At 37.4% G+C, this 17,329-nt stretch overlaps 2 protein-coding genes across 3 annotated transcripts; one reads left to right on the top strand and one right to left on the bottom strand.

The window, feature by feature from the left end:
- Positions 1-267: 267 nt before the first annotated feature.
- LOC122647495 lies at positions 268-6,265 on the bottom strand. 2 transcript variants are annotated; one of them, XR_006330909.1, is made up of 5 exons: positions 5,278-6,265; positions 4,167-4,269; positions 3,005-3,250; positions 641-749; positions 268-565 (listed from the first exon to the last, which is right to left on the bottom strand). XR_006330909.1 is itself a non-coding variant. In XM_043840884.1 (4 exons), exons 1-4 carry the CDS (start codon positions 6,216-6,218, stop codon positions 696-698), a joined length of 1,344 nt encoding a protein of 447 aa, XP_043696819.1. In that variant the 5' UTR covers positions 6,219-6,265; the 3' UTR covers positions 268-695. The 2 variants fall into 2 exon arrangements, 1 of the variants encoding a protein (XP_043696819.1); XM_043840884.1 differs by having other exon boundaries at positions 268-749.
- A 9,028-nt stretch (positions 6,266-15,293) lies between these two features.
- On the top strand, positions 15,294-15,960 carry LOC122647489. The gene is made up of 2 exons (XM_043840877.1): positions 15,294-15,781; positions 15,832-15,960. The coding sequence occupies exon 1, from the start codon at positions 15,354-15,356 to the stop codon at positions 15,732-15,734; it is 381 nt and encodes a 126-aa protein (XP_043696812.1). The 5' UTR covers positions 15,294-15,353; the 3' UTR covers positions 15,735-15,781; positions 15,832-15,960.
- Positions 15,961-17,329: the final 1,369 nt, after the last annotated feature.

The following is a 17,329-nucleotide window of genomic DNA, read 5'->3' as shown; positions in this document are numbered from 1 at the left end:
GATATCCACAACATTTTCTAACACTAGGACCAAGTGCTAAACCACAAGCTATATGTTTAAGCAAATCCAAAAGGACCAAAAACTGCTTCAGTAATATAAGGCACTCTGCTGTTTCTTTGCCTTCCAGAAAGAAAAAAAAAATAGTTCCTGTTATACCACTTGCACTCGGGGAAAAAAATTTTGTTTAAAGCTTTCTTGTCCATGTTTAGGCATAATGACAACAGCTGATTTGTTTCATGAGAATTGAAACATTTGACTGATATACTATAACAGGTTTCATGTTAAAGATTCAAAATAATTGATAATGACGACATGATTCCAGCAACATGCCTACAGCAAAATAAAAACCCTACCATTCCCCCATGGTTGATCATAGTAATACAGGGCTCCCATGTTAAAATTTTAAGGCCAATACTCCAGCAGATGTCATATATGAATGAAAATGCCCCGGGGGTGTTCATGATCACTGAGCAATGGAGGGTACGTTTAACATTCCCGCAATAAGTAAAATAATCTCACATCCCTCCTCACATCTTCGGTACAATCCCCTTTGTAATTCTAAAAGGAGAAAATGCAAATATAAAAGTTTAAATAAATAAACTATAACTTAGAAATAATAAACCAATGAAGAGAATGAAACATGGTCCGGAGAAGTTCTTCCAGATATGCCAATGTCATGCAATGGTCCAATAGCTTCAACTTGAAGGCTTCGATGGAGTTGGGGAAGAAGGTGGTTTCATATCTGGGTACTACATCCACATGGAGATAAATAGTAAGCAATTGTCAGCATGTCAACAAGCAAACAATTTCCATGTATGGATGAATAGAAATGTGGACATCAGTTCATGCTTCTATGTAATCACACGTGCAGAAATGGAAACTGTAACATATCCTGGAGCCCTAACATCCTTCACTCCAATCAGCATTGTCAAAATGCCTAGCAGAGCCAAACTGGAGCTCACTGGTTGCCTAGCCACCCTGCCCTCCCCCCCCCCCTCCTTCCCATAAAAAATAAAAAAATGCCTAAGAGAAACTTGTCCAGCCCAGTATTTTGGGGCATTTGTAAAAGGAAAATGGACTATTGTCTTTATTTTTTCTAATTAAAAAAGTTTGTTACTTTATCCTAAATTTACAAAATGGAATGATCAAATGTCAATTAAATTTGTGAAGTATCATTCAATGATAATTGCACATAACTACCTAGCAGCTAACTATCAATATATATATAGATATATATATATATATATATATATATATATATGCAAATGTATGTAACTTAAGAGGAAAACAGAAATATACATAATAACATTCATAATGAATTTCAAATAGACTATAAGAGCAAAATGAAAATAAATGTGCTTTTATTGAGGATGCAATGGGAAACTAAATAAGCAAAATAAAGAAAATTTATTCACCTTTGGTGGGAATCATAATCTTTATTATTGATGCAGGAGCATCCCAAGAGTGGTTTGGATATACTTCACATGGTAGTAGATTACTTTTTGGTGTTTGGGAGCATCATATTACAGGAAATTGGGTTATTACCATTACTTTTTTTAGGATATTTTGGGATGGTAAAAAACTCCTCTATTTTATATGATATTTTATCATTTGAGAGAATTCAGACTTATGTCAGGAGAGTTATGGCCACTTTACTGATGCGATGCTTATCTGTTACGGGATTTCTTATTGAGGAAGTCTAGTTATACTAAGAGTTTTATCTTGAGTCTACTTCTTAGATTAGTAACTTTATTTGATTGGAAAAGTGGTTGAGCACTCATGGGAGTTATATGTAATTAGATTCATATTATGAGTCTTATTATCAATGAGAGTTTATTCCTAGTTGTGTTAGGATTTTGTTTAAAGTTTTAGCCTAACCTCGTTTTTGGGAAGGGTTATCTATATATAGGGCTGTACAAGTAAATCTGAGGTGTTGAGTTAATGAATTTGAACCCTAGGATATTGGTATTGATCTGGAGTAAGAATTGTGGGAATTTTTCCTTCATTATTGAATTTTTCCCAAGGTAATGCCTGGTTGACAACTTGACTTTGCTGATTTCATTTTCTAGCTTTTTACTTCTTCTACTCTTCTGTTCTATTATTTCTGCTGTTTTTCTTGTTTCATTAAATCATCTTGTTTAAGTTCAGTTTTGGGATTTTCCCTTTTGAATTCCCTTAGGTCCATTACCTGCAGGCACAATAGGGGACTTTCCGCTCCCTTGGCTGCATCAATTATTTTTCTTTTATGAAAAGGGAAGAGAAGAAGAAGAAATATCTGAGTCAAATTAATTCATTTCGAGCATAGTTGCCAAGGCAGCTAGGATGGTGGAGGGGGGAAAAAACCAAGGTGACACCAACAAGGCAACTAGGCGACGCCTTGACAACCATGATTTCGAGGGCAGCCTCTAGAGGTGCCTTAGGGTAGGGAAGGGGGATGCTGTTCACAAAGAGACTAAGTTTTATTTCCCTAAGTTTTAATGAAAGAAAGGCCTTTGCAACATCTCAATAATCTCAACATACTATTTCTTGCCAGTCTTAGGCGTGCATTGTTACAGTTTTCTACCCATGGCAGTACCTTAAGTACCAGACACAGGTATCATAACTATTTCTCAGGCATTTGTGCAAGTATTGTCATGTTTGCAAGAACATTAGACACACATATCAAGATATGAATGTTTTCAAGCACATTCACCACAAACGTGCTCAATCACTGGCCTTTGGGCAGAAAAACAGTAAATTTAAGCTTAAAGTGCATTGACATACTAATTCTTTCTTTTTTATTTTTTATGTTTTAATTTTTACTCTTTACTTTTATTTTATTTTATTTTATTTTGAAATAGATGAGAACAAATTATGTTTTGCATATCTGTATCATCTATGCATTGATATCTGCAAAAGTTTATGCTTAGATATAATTAAGTGCATGAATGCCTAAGCTCTAATGACTTAGGTAATTTATGCTTGGATACAGAACAAAGATTGATGAGGGGGAACCAAAGATTACATTTGGATATGGAGATAACGGTCGTCCAGAGTCAAGATTTGTCTGTGGATAAGATCCCGTCGTCTTTATTTGTCCAGTTGCTTCCATTTTGATTCCTCTTGTATGAACAGTTGGAGAAGAGGGTTCTTGGCCATTCTCAACAGTCTGTCTTTTGAGACCCCCATTTACCTCAAGTTGCTGTGATGAGTCACCCTTCTTCTTCGGGAAAACATGAACAGCTGGTGGCAAAAGGGTTTCCTGTATTTCCTGCAAGTAGAAAAAATCAATACATGAAGCAGTAACTTTCAGTAAATTTACTATCAGCAATTATGGTTATACTTTTAGTCAAAAAGTTTATAGTTACACGTAATCAAGCTTAGATTTTAGATATCTTTAACCATTTGCCGGTTCCCCAAGGAACTGTAAATTTTACCCGAAATCATGTTCCCAGGGGCGTACTATGCTCCTTATTAGGGGGCACTATGCAATGTGGAGCCTTGGACAGGCAGGTAAAAAGTAAGGGCCAAATCAGTATTTAAGCACTAGTACTTATATATTACGAGAAATCATCAGTTTCAAAGAGATGAGAGCATGTGAGGAAGAGGGAAACCCAAATGCTGTTATCCTATTTTCTAAATAGAGAAAATCACTAATCTCATTCCCATGGTCTTGGGCAATTTATGACATCAAAGAAAATCTAGCTGTGTTTGTGTTGTTCTTTATTTTCCTTGTGTTTTATGTAACATAGTTATTTTGAGTTCCCACAAAGGCCATTACCATTTATTTTCTGATCAATCCAAAATCAAAGGACGAAGGACTGAAATACAAGTAGCACAGATCAGATCCTCTCAAAGAGCAAGCACCTTTTTATTGAATAGTCCAGCTAATAAAAACCTGATACATATCCTCTGTGATATGAACATCGTAAAACCCTTGTTAAATTTAAGGTATCTCAGAATTCAAGAAACCCTAGCTAACCATTGGACATTCAGGAAATGCAAACGGCAGTCAAACTAGATTAACCAAACTGAAAAGAGAATTAAAGAGGAGATCCAGATCAAGATGTCTACATGGCTAATATGTGTCGAGAATAATCCTTTCCATTCAGAACTTACATGGAACCTATTCAAGGTGTCAAAATACACCAATTTATTACCTAGGTAAAGAGAGAAGATGAAATTACCTGCCACCCGTCCTTTCCTCGAAGCCCACCTTTGATGGCATAAGCCTCCTTGAAACCATTCTTAAACAATAACTCAGCTACTTCCATCGAATTACCATCAAAGCTACCTTACACAGCAAAGGGAAATATTGATGAAATCAATATCCTGCTAGTTATCCCAAAAAGGTCAAATGAGAAAAATGACTCGTTATGAGACCTCGCCTGAAGAAGAATTTTTTAAGGAAGAAAATCTTATAGGCAGCAGAAATGAGAAAGAAGGAAAATCTAAGATTGTATATGGGCGTACCCAGTGCACGAGGCTCCCACCACTGCAGAGTCTGGGGAGGGTCACAATGTATGCAGCCTTACCCCTGCTTTCCCAGAGAGGCTCTTTCCAGACTCGAACCCGTGACCTCCTGGTCACAAGGGTCATAATCTACGATTAACTCCAGAATTAGTTTATTCTCTAGTCCAACAAGACTTGTCTCCAGTTATGGCTTTTAAGTTTAGTTAAAAAAAACAGAATGTATGATACACTCATCAATAATAGTTTTTACATTCTCACCAATCAATTGTTCATTGACACAAACTTTTAGCATATTTCATCAATCCAGCAGAAAGAACTAACTGTCCAGGTTAGTGCCAAAGAAATGTGAATCAAGTACTGTAATGAATATGTTTGCTTGCAGATCCATAACATGAACTTTTTGTTCTACATATTTATTTAATCTACTCCATCAACATTTTACTTAAATGAATTGCCGTTTATTATTGCTGGAGTGCAGTCATGAAACATTTTTATATTTGTAAAGCACCAGCTGCCAGTGCCTCATTCCATATTTCAAACATTTTTATATTTGAAATCTTAGCAGGTCTCAATACCAAGTTTAAGTACTTTTTTTTTAGGTCGAACTTTCAGTTCTCTTTTTCATTAGTTAGACTTTAGGCAAACATTTGAGGAAACCAAAATGCAATACTTCAGCTTTCCAATAGAAGTTCTACTTAAAACTCTGTTCTTTCAGACTCTTTAAGAGAAGGAAAACACTAATAAGTTATCACTCTCAACATACAAAATCTAAATAATGTAGATTTAATATCAAGGATTTTTTTTCAAAAGAACTGCCACACTTACTTGTCAAGTATGCAGAGAGTTGTATTCTGTGGATCCTTAAAATTCTTCAACACCTCCTCCACAAAATCCTCTTCTTTTCCTTTAGAGAACTGAACCTTGACTGCCCTCTTCTTTAAAATCTTCAAATTGGGAGAACCGAGATATAGCAAACTCCTTTTGTCCCTAATATCCAAAAGTTGGGCATTTGGGCTGTCCCGGAGCTTCCTAAAAGCATCGATCGCAGAGATAAACTTGTATTTCTTCAGGTATCTTTGAGTTAGAGGAATCACAACAAGCCAAATGAAAGTAACTCCAGAGACAAAAAATGGATTCCTGTTGAAAAAATCATCAATTGCAATTAGAATGGACTCCAGGTTGACTTTACCTGGGAGCTCCTCATTTCGTATAGTTTCTTCAATGGCAAAGCTGGGGAATGGAGCAGAGACGCCCAGTAGCACAAGGGAAAGGTAGAGTTTAAGAGAATTTTTAAGAAAAGAAGCCATTTCGAGAACCAAAATATGGTTTCTAAGAGAATCTGAGAAATGGGTAGACGCAATTTTGACAAAAGAAACAGTTCTGTAAATTGGGAGTTGGTTCTTTGAACAATTTGGGTAATGGGTAATCATGGTTTCCCCAAAAAAATTGTCTTTCCTCATGGGAAGCTGGTTTAGTTGCGAGGTTGGTAGAGCCTGGAGGTCTGGAATCTGCTCTTGGGAAAAACTAGCACAGAGTACAGTTGCTTTGTGAGTAATGAAGCAATTTCTACATGGGTGAGCGGTTTCAGTGGAAAAAAGGTTGTTAGGATGACAAAGGGAGGTTTGAGAAGAGGATTTGGTAGCTCGAAGACACTCACACCGGAAATTTTGAAGAAAATAACTGGGTTTAGATGTGGATTTGCAGGTTTTCAATTGGTATTGGATAAGTGAGTAAGATGAAAGGCTAACTGCAATACCAGACGCCATGAGAGAGACTGTAAGGAACTCACCAAGGATAAGATAATAAGATCTCCTTCCAAATCATATCAGAGACCAAAAATCGAAGTACTGGTGGGCTCGACCTCTACCAAAAAAAAAAAAAAGGTGGGCTCGACCGGTACACTTTGAAGAGTGTCAAGCGGTATGGTATCCGGTACGGTATTGCTACAGTACCGAAGCGGATACCGTACCATATGGTATTGGTTTGGTATACATTTTTATTTGGTATATATACTAAATGGTATACGGTATTTTCTTATATTATATTATATATATGTATATAAATTAGTATATATAGTATGAAATATATTATATTTAGTATACATATATAAATTATTATATATATTTAATACATATATACTTATATATATTATTTATTATATATAAATTAATATATATATATATATATATATATATATATAGATTATGATAATACGGTATAGTACCGATGTTTGGTAATTTGGTACGGTATCGGTATGTACCGTTGATATCATCTTCCTACCGATACCATACCGTACTGGTACCATTTTTCCATACCATTACCTTTTCGAATTGTATTCGATACAGTACGGTACAAGTAATTCGATAAACGGTTTCAATACCGAATTGATGCCCTTGTCTTTAACATTTTTTTATCTAATTTTAAGTGACACAGGGTGGGAGTAGGGTTGTAAATTCTAAGCCCACACTGGTAGAATTGACCAGTCAGTGAAAGCCCAAAACCACCCTGACATGTTCACTAAATGTATCGGGCCTTAAACATGTCATTCACTCTGCAAGGAGATGGAGGATGCCTGACCGAGCCCGACATGTTTAAGGACCGACACATTGAAGCCCGTTTTTGAACCGTTTGTTTTACCCCAATTACCCCTTAAACTCCTTATTTTATCCCAAATATATCCTTTCTGAATCTTCTTGATTAATTTATCCTCTCACATTGTGTAAGCTATATATAAAGGACTATAGACTTAGTAAAAATATATAATTGATAATTAAATATTGGAAAAAGTTCGAGTATGCTAGTCGTATACATAAGCTAGCACCCTGTATATGTGTCTATCTCTCTCTTCCCCACATTTGAAATGAGATATACCGCTAGCATACCCATCGTTCTCCCTTAAATATTAATGCACTATGAATATGATGAACCAAAAATAAACGGAGCATATAGTCAAGGCCATTTATATTGTTCAAACTTCAAAATGATATCATATTTATGTCCATTGAGATTGAGGTCCGTAGAGCTCTAAATGCATTGAAATTTATTTATTTAGCCGTTAGCCTCCTGAGGATCATTCTCTCAAGTAAGTTCTTGTTTTATCCTAAACCACTGAAACTCATTAGGAGATATGAACAAAAGTTGCATAGCCCGATTGTAGCCCACTTAGTATGAGCCCGTTTATAGGCACGTTTAACCCGTTTAGTATGAGCTTGATTATAGATCAGTCGACCGACCGTTTATACATAGGACTACACCTAGCGTATGAGGATCGATTACTTAAACGGGCCGGTCACGGTGTAGGATCCTAAAGTAGTGGAGACCGATTAGGCCCGACCAAAACCGGCCCAGACCGACCAATTGACATCCCTGGGTGAGAGAGAGAGAGAGAGAGAAACGGGGTGGTGACAACCCTTTTCCCATGTTGTCTTTACAACTTGGGGGAGCATGGCCCCTATGCATGTGGGGGGTCTTGGGAGGCGGTCATTTCCCCCCTCCCCCACAGTGTCTAGGTGTGGGCGGTACACTTCCCGTACTTTTCTCCGTAGAACTTTTATCTTCAAAAATTCTTTTCAGACTACTTTTAAAAAAAAAAATTGGGTGGGGGATCGTTGTCAGGTTACTTGGCTCTTGGACTAGCATGGGGCCAATGAGAGTAAAAGGGGTAAGATTTTTCATCATGGGGGCAGTATAGTCATTTTTCCGTCCCTGTGTCTAGCACGGGGGTTCACATCGTAATAGTGCTAGTTGATAAGAATTACTTTGGGAACAAAAATAAAATAAGGGTAAATTACATGTCACCCCCTGGTTTTCAAACGAAACTCATATCATCCCTAGTTTTTGAAAAAACTCAAATCACCCCCTCTACGGTGTTAGTCTGCTATTAGTTATTGGTGTGAAAGGACTATTTTGCCTTTATACTAAAACATTAGACTTAAATTTATAATATTATCCTTCCTTCATCTTCATCATTGGTCAAGGGTAGTTTAGAGATTTAAATTTATTTAATTGGCTGACATCATCACTTAACAGCATAAAACTAAAGGTAGGGACTAATTTGTCATATTGGGGTTTAAACTAGAGGGTGATTTGAGTTTTTTCAAAAACCAGGGGGTGATCTGAGTTTCATTTGAAAACCAGGGATTGACTTGTGATTTACCCATAAAATAAAGTACTTTTTTATTATTCTCTCAATTCCAGTAAAATAGAACTGGATCTAATATGAAGTAACAATCAGATATGGACAGAACTTATAGTGGGATCTTGAAAAACAAGTAATTTCTGTTGGGCCTTTATCATTTGTTGAGGTTCAGTAGAGTTCTTATTGGTTGGAACTTCCAATTATTTTGGTAGGAATCTGATATCCTTAATTTCAACAAATAAAAAAAAAATAATTTCACAATGGATTGTAATGTCTTCGTATGGTATCGCAAGTCTGTTCATTAGCTCCTATATTTGTGGTACACAATTTCGTGGAATGTAGATAGTAGATATGATCGATTCGATAGAAAAAAAAGAATCGTGTATATTTTTCGTTGAGGTTTTCTTAGAAAAAATCGTCGCATCTTCCTTCAATTCTTTATGAAAGATATCCAGTCGATCAGAATCAAAGTGGGACGACTATGAAATATGTTCCTACTCCTTTCCTTGTCTCAGCTACCATTCACTTTTGCTATAGGACAACTAGTAAGGTTTATTACTTGCTATCGACTAGTAGTAAGAGTGAGTGACAAAACAACCATTGGAATCTATGCCCCTTACTCTTACACTAGAAGGAGAAGAGGTTAGTTAATCAATAGGAAGAGCGCCCGTTGAGGTGGTCAAGGCCCATATCCAAAATCTTGTGGCTGAGTTGAATGTCCTCAAGAGGGTTGTGGCGACTACAATTAGGAGAGTCTTCACTGGAGCAACACCGAATAATTGTCTTATATCCCAGCGCATCAACTGATCCTTGAATGACTAATCCCTGACTAGAGTTCCAAACCTTCCTTTAGTTCAAGATTTCCAGAAGTTCAAACTCAACAAGAAAAATTACATCTAGTGTAATGCAAACAACTTTGATTAGTAAGTCTTTGTGTCGGCGAATTGCATTTTTCCTTTATTTATGGGCAAAAAGAGTCTACCAATAGCAAGCAATACATCGACCCATTTCTCTGTATCATGAAGATCAACATTGTACTGAATAGGTTCCTCCCAAAGCATGCTTGTTATCAGAACCATATATAGGGCTTTTTGAGATCACTCCCCTCTCCCCCAAGGTACGAAAGCAAGGACCTAGCTCAGAGGTTTCCATCGCATATAAATGAAATCAACAAGTGGGAACAAGAACGAGGCTTTCTGCTCTTTGATCACTTCCTCGAACGCAGTAGCACGCAAGCCTGGTAAACCTAACAAGGGGAATTGGAGTTCTTTCATCTGTGGAGGACCTCACAGAGCCCGTGACTACCCAATGAAAGAAAAATGGAGTGCATTTGATTGTAGATGATGGATAGGAGGGCGTTTAATTAGGTTACCCATGTGAACTCGGTGCAAATGTTAAATGCCCGTCTATAAAAGGAGTAGGGTTTTAGATGACATTCCCTGTTGTACGTTGATATGAAGATCAATGGGCGTTGGAAGTGTTGTGCTGAATAATAGACGCCCTAACAGGAGATGCCTTATCGGAAAGAATGAAAAAACCCTTTTCATTGCTGATTTTTACCCCAGATGCTTTTTCATACCTTTCGAAGAATGTAATGAGTGCAGAGATAGATGCAGACTTCACATCCCTATTAGCTACTGCTCGTCTCCCAAACAAATCTTTATTACAATTCCTTTCATTGAGGGAAGACCTTCAACCAGCCTGGCTACTCCTGCAACAGTTGGGTGAAGAAGACTTCTTAGCGTAGTTCTCTCTGCTTTATTAGGTCCTCTAACCTTAAGTTTCTCTGCTCTGAAAAACCAGTTTTGTTTAAGCGCATGGTCTACTAGTAGTGAAAAATCCCTCTTTACTTACTTATCTGAGTTCCACATAATTAGGTTGCCTTCTTTTTTCCAAAAATGTTTCTAAAATAATATTAAAAATGATTTATCATTATGTAATTATCAAAAATTATCATTGTATTGGCCATTTTTTAAATACACATCTAAAATGGTAGGATTTACCTTCATATGGAAAAAAAATGTTATAATAAAATGGAAAAAAAATAAAATTATAAATTATTTAACATCTTAAGATGTGTCACTATAAAAAAAATCTCTTTTCAAATTACCCTTTTCTTTTTGAAAATTTAGTCCGGCTATGTTTGGTTGCAAAGGAAATCAAAAGGAAGTGAAAATTTTCAAACCTAAAAAGGAATTTTGTAATCATTACCCCATGTAATTGTATGTCTTACCATATTTAGTAATGATACATTTTACATGTAATTTTTATTTTACTTTTTAAACCAAAGGGAAATGGATGCAAAGTAAAATGGAATTAAATAACCAAATATGGAATGATTTGGAGTTAGTAATATAGTCACATGGAGTAATGATTACAAAAAGTTCTATTTCAAGTTTTAAAATTTCACTTCCCTTCCCTGTAATACCCCTTGCAACCAAACGAAGCCTCCATGTTCTCCCACTCCGGTATTAATGTATCGTGGAATGAGGCCGCACATGGAAACGCATATTTATCAGTAGTTCTCCTAATAAATAGATTAATTTTCCATATTTTTCATCAAAAGGAATTTTATCATTATTCACTATTTCATAAAACTGGAATTTGTCATATTGCAACAGAAGATAAATATAATGGCAAGGACCTTTGAACTCCCTTGCTTGCAAAAGGATATCAGGGATTAAATTTTGGCTTAAATTTTTTTTATTTTTTGGGGACAAATCCTTGGAATTATATTAAAATCTAATTCCCTTCGAAAATTTTCCAAAAGGAAGAAAGAGCTACAAAATGGATGAAAGGGGGAGGGGAAAACCAAATATACGAGTGTGTAGGGAATGTTCACGTACATGAGCATACGTGAACAATTCACAGCCGTTCAAATGGAATCTGTTCTATGGAAATGTTCCATTTGAACGGTTGTAAGTCGTTCACATACGCTCGAGTATGTGAACATTCAACCCCCTCACATACGACACATAGAGTGAGAAGCTCTAATAGCCATACAATGGCCTTCGGGATTCAACTCTTATAAATCCAAAATCCTGAAGAGTACGTATCGGAATTCTAGGATTTAAATTCATTTATGTCTTATAATCTCAAAAAATTACATGTAACTCTACCAAAAAAAAAAAAAAATTACATGTAACGATAGTAATATTGCCAAACATGGCCTTTCAATAGGTCCAAATTCTAGAGGTGAAAATTGGTTAAGGTTTCAGGTCTGGCCTTGGCCGAAATTGAGGGTTCAGGGTCAACCAATTGGATCGAGTTCCTCTACGGTGTAGGGGTGCGCTAGAAGATGTCTGGTGCACCCCTAGAGCTTGACACATGGTCAAGATGCTTTTCGGATGGCAAGGATGGATGCACACCACCAAGCTGGAAAATCCTTCTCTCCACCGCATGTGCATCCAACTCGGTGGTGGGCATCCATACTTGCCATCCAAATAGCATCTCGACCACATGTTGAGCTCTGGGAGGGTGCACCGAACATTTTCCAGCGCACCTCAGCGCCATAAAGGAGCCTGATCCCAATCAATCTCACTAATTAGAATTAGGTTGGGTTTAAGCCCATCTAGGAAAGATGGGCTGATGAATAAATGGCCTGAAAGGCCCATGTTGACATAATACAATCCTTTTTTGTTTTGTATTGTTTTGGGTTTTTTTTGTTTTGTTTTGTTTTTTATTTTTAGGGAATGCAATCTATCTTTTTAGGTAAACACATAATCCAATCTTTCAAGCCCCAACTATATGCACTCACATGCGATAGAATCATAGAACTTCTAGCCGTCATGATTCATGAACAGTTGGTTTCATTTGTCTCCCATTGTTGGGAAGGATGCAAATTTCATCCTTTCCAAATTTACAAGCACCAGTTTAGTGCGTTTGTATGCTTCATTTTTCTTTAGCATATCCAGATTCTTCAAATAAGTGACATGAAAATTCCTTAAACTCCACATTTATCATGGAGAAGAGAGTGTTGTCAGATAAATATCAGGGGAGAGAAAATGTTTGGGAAGATGCATAGTACCTAAGGGTGTCAAATTCAAATTCAAATTCAAATCGAAATTAAAAACTGAAACCAAAATTGAGTCGTATAAACTAAATCGAATAAAATTCGGTTAGGTTTGAGTATCGAATTTTAGAACGATTCTGTTTTCAGTTATCGGTTCGATTCCAAATCCAGCATAGGAACCAAATTTCAGAATCGAGATCGAATCAAATTGGAATACTAGTATATTAAGTATATTATTATATTATAATATATTAATATATTATAGTATATATTACTCTCTTTTTTTGGGTAAAATATATATATATTACTATTGTTAGTAATATATTTTATAATACTACTATACTATACTATAATATTATTTGGGTAATTTAATTTACACATACCACCCCTGAGGTTTGACAAAAGGATAATTTTACCCCCCAGTTTTGGAAAATTCTGCGTATCCCCCTGAGGTTTACAAACGGTAACAAATAAACCCATTCTGTCAGTTATGACTAACACTGTTAAAATCAAAAGGTAAAGTGACAAAAATGCCCCTTCAAAAAAAAAAAAAAAACCTGCAACTCATCTTCCCCAAATCGATTGGGGAAGATGAGCTACAGGTATCCCCATCGATTGCTCCATCCATGGCTTCTAGCGAATTGACGGATGTGAGAGACTGCTAACCCTAATTGTTTCTCTGATCCAATATTGAGTGCTCGCTTCATCTTCCACACTACTGGAAACATGGTAGGAGATCGTCCGGTGATTAATTTTACAGCTTCGCCGAACGCGACGGCAAATTCGGCTTGTGGTTGTGGGAAAGACAACGAGAGATTTGGGATCGAAACCGAAAGCGATTTTGCAAATGTTGTCGAATGCAAACCTTTGGAGGATGTCTTGTAGATCCAGCACAGAATTCTCGGGCATTGGCGGTGGAGAGGAGAGGGAGGAGGCATTCGGAGAGCTCTGCCTCGACCACGGTGCTGAAGAATTTGCGGAGAGACTTGGTGTTGAATTCGGGGCTGGAGAGCTGTCTCTCAAACTTCCAGTGATCACCGTCAGCGTTGAAGATGCCAGAACCAAGTAAGTCGTAGAGATTGTTGCGAAAGAAGGGGCCTTTGGGGTATTTGTAGAATTGCGTCTTAAGGATGTGTTGAACGATGGCGGGATTGGCAGTTATGATGTTTCGACGGCTAAAACGCTTGAAAGTGAAGGTTGCATTTGGGGAGTTTTGGAGAACCTCAGCTATCCATGGCATCATTAGGTCTCGATTCTTGGGTGCAGCAAAGATGTGACCGATCAATGGGTAAGTAGTTAGAACTTTTCTTCATATATTTGCAGGAGATGAAGACCCAGATGAAATTTTGTTCTTTTTGATTGAGAAGTAAAAGAAAAAGACGAAAGGAATCGAGATGTTCCATTAGAAGCCATGGATGGAGCAATCGACGGGGATAACTGTAACTCATCTTCCCCAATCGATTTGGGAAAGATGAGTTGCAGCCTTGCAGGTTTTTTTTTTTTTTTTTTTTCTCTTGAAGGGGCATTTTTGTCACTTTACCTTTTGATTTTAACAGTGTTAGTCATAAACTGACGGAATGGCTTTATTTGTTACCGTTTGTAAACCTCAAGGGGGTACGTAAAATTTTCCAAAACTGGGGGGTAAAATCATCCTTTCGTCAAACCTCAGGGGTGGTATGTGTAAATTACCCATATTATTTCTACCAAAAAATATATTATAGTATTTTACCCAAAAAAAAATATATTATAGTATAATAATATGTTATACTGTAGATTGTATATTATAGCAAGGACGATGTTCTCTGCTTGGGAGCGCACGAGGGCACAAGTTGCGCCCAGACATATGGGGCGGGACGGGATAGCCATTTCAATCATTCAGGGGGTGGGCCAATCATTTCGCCCACCTAATTTGTTTGGATGCATCCTACACCCTTGGTGCAAAGAACATTTTCCCACTACAGTACATGGTTAGAGTACAGGAATCGGAACCAAACTGTGTATGGATCTAATAAGAATCAAAACCAAATCAAAATCTAATAGATTAAATTAGGTTATTGAATTTTAGAATCGATTCGATTTTAGATCATACTAACAGTCTTTAAAACCAAACCAAGACCAAACCGAATAACCAATTCCAAGTGACTGATGGAGTAATCCATGGAGTGGATATGGGCCAATTGGTCGGATCTGGCTCCTCTCCAAGGAGCTCAACGCTTAGGGCACGTCCAGGGGGCATCTAAGGGTGGGGCTGTGCTGCACTCATCTCAACGCACATCTAGAAATGTGTGCAGCACAGCCCAACGACTGGATGCTCCTTGAGCATGCTAGTTTCCCTGGAGACGAGCTCAACTCCAATTGGTCGCACACTCCATCTACAAGGCTCTCGGAGCTAGGCTATCAGCAAGCTGATTAAGACACCTAGGAATATACTTGAAGGAACATTCGGTAAAAAAATATGAAAGTTCCATCCTCCCTTAAATACTTGAAGACACAAGGCTCTTCGTAGCATATATTAGGAAGATGAAAGTTCCATCCTCCCTTTTAATCCATCTTCCCATATTTAAAGACTTTCCACACACATTTCTTCTATTTGATTAAATCCATATCTGCCATCCATCCAATGGTCAGGCGAAAATAAAGAACAAAAATTCCATCCTACTACCATTTTATAATATCTTTCTTTACGCTCCCTTGTTTATATTGAAACTCTCTCTCTCTCTCTCTCTCTCTCGTTGTGCTCCTTCTTCTCCAATGTCGACGAGCCAAAGCCACCACCATCTCCTGAGATTGGTCCTTAGTTGCAGAAAAATTACTGCCCAAGTCACCAACCCTAGAACCGAATCCATTGTGGCCATGGCTTCTTCCTCCGAGCAAGAATTTATGGCCCAATACAGAGCGCAGCTGAATAGGTTCCCAAGAACTCACAGCGTCTGGGACGCAAGGATCGCTTCGAGGGTCGGCGAGAAACTAGGGTTTCGTCTCATAGAGATTGGTGTTTCAGATGTAGAGATCGACCTTCACGAAGAACTCTCCAGGCCGGTCCATTACAGGAGGATGGTTATGCCCCTCTTCGATTCGGTGAAGCGGACTGGGGTTGGCGTGTCGGGGGCCGAGAAATTGGAGTCGCAGTGATCGAGGTGAGCTGATTCTTGGGTTAAGGTTTCAATTGGGAGAGGATTAATTTGAGCCTCCTCTGATTTTGGATTTTTGTTCTTGGATTATGGCCCTTTAATTATACTGCACTATAAGAAATGCTGTATATTTATTGAGTTGCAAGAGAGAAAGATGAAATTATTGTATCGGAATCGCCTAATTATCAAATAAAAGCTTTTACTTCAGAAGTTCTTTTGAAGATAAACATATTCCGTGGAGTGAGCAAAAAAAAAGATGGAATTCGTATAATGGAATTATCCTTTAATTATGAAATTTGAGCGTAGAAACTTTACCTTGGAGACATAAAACATTGCAGTTTTTTAATGAAAAAGAAAATATTTTTGTTTTGAGGTTTAGATTATCAGAGTAGGGAAAAGACTTGCAAGTGCAGTTCTTTTAGCCGATCCGACCCAGAAGTTGGACTGGCATTTGAGCTTTGGAATGTTATAGGTCAACTAATTGTGATCGTGGTGGTTCAGATTTGTTGTTGTCTCCCTGATGACCAGGTAGCTAATCTGGTAACTTTGACAATAACCAAGCTGAGACCTGTTTGATTCTTGTTTGGTAGCTTTTGATTTGGGTTGCTACTTCTCCTTGAGGACCTGCCATTTTAATGAGGGTGCACGAACACACTTACCTGCCTGAACCTGGTGAGTTGTTCTAAATTTATGGTTTGTGAAGTTGAACGATGCTAATGGTTAAATCATTGTACAGCAGGTGCTGGCTGTGTGCCCAAGAACAACCCCCCCCCCCCCCAAAAAAAAGAAAAAAGAAAAGAAAAATGATTTAATTCCTCAGTGACCCTAAAATACAAAATTATGAGCAAGGAAATGGAATCCAGAGGTACAGATTTTAATCCCCCTTGATCTGGTAGACTGGTATCGTGGTTCATTTTGATCTACATAACTGAAAAGTCCCTGTATTACAGAATTGACGAGTTGGTTAACTGTGCCCTTCCTCACCATTGACCACTTTGATAATCATGGTGCTGATGGAATTTGATGATGGCATATTATATTTTCTTTTTACAGCAAATAATAGTATATTGTGGTGCAAGATCTATTTTCTGCTTTCTTGATTGGCTTCAGCACACCTCTGGGCACTCTGAGAACTTCTAAGATAAAAAGGCTTTGATGCAGTTGTTCTAGCCTGGCTGGACAGACATGACCCACTTTGGAGGCCTAAACTAGTACTTCGTAGACGTTTGGTAGTTGACATAAGATCTTTAGTTTATTTTGTTTTATTTTATATGGGTAGATTATGTAGGGATTACTTTGGTAGTTTCTTTTTCTTATATATGGCTTAGTTTGTTAGTTTCTTCTTTGAGTTGTTTCCATTTTAGTTGGGTTTCTATTTTGATGTAAGAGAGTTTTCTTTATAAATCCTCTTTCCTTAGTTTCATTTTTCATTTTCATTTCTCACTTTTCTTATCTTATTTCTTCATTTTAATTCTTCATTCCTCTTACTTTCCTTTCCCTTTGTGAGGACCTCAGTTTTCACTACTTTGTTTTGAAAGGATCCATGTAGCCGACCCCATTTAGTTGGGATAAGGCTGAGTTGTTCTTGATGGAGTT

This window comes from Telopea speciosissima, unplaced genomic scaffold (assembly GCF_018873765.1).
Source record: "Telopea speciosissima isolate NSW1024214 ecotype Mountain lineage unplaced genomic scaffold, Tspe_v1 Tspe_v1.0065, whole genome shotgun sequence".
In the NCBI taxonomy this organism is placed as follows: domain Eukaryota; kingdom Viridiplantae; phylum Streptophyta; class Magnoliopsida; order Proteales; family Proteaceae; genus Telopea; species Telopea speciosissima.
The sequence above is the reverse complement of the archived record's forward strand: the minus strand, read 5'-3'. Positions and strand labels throughout refer to the sequence as shown.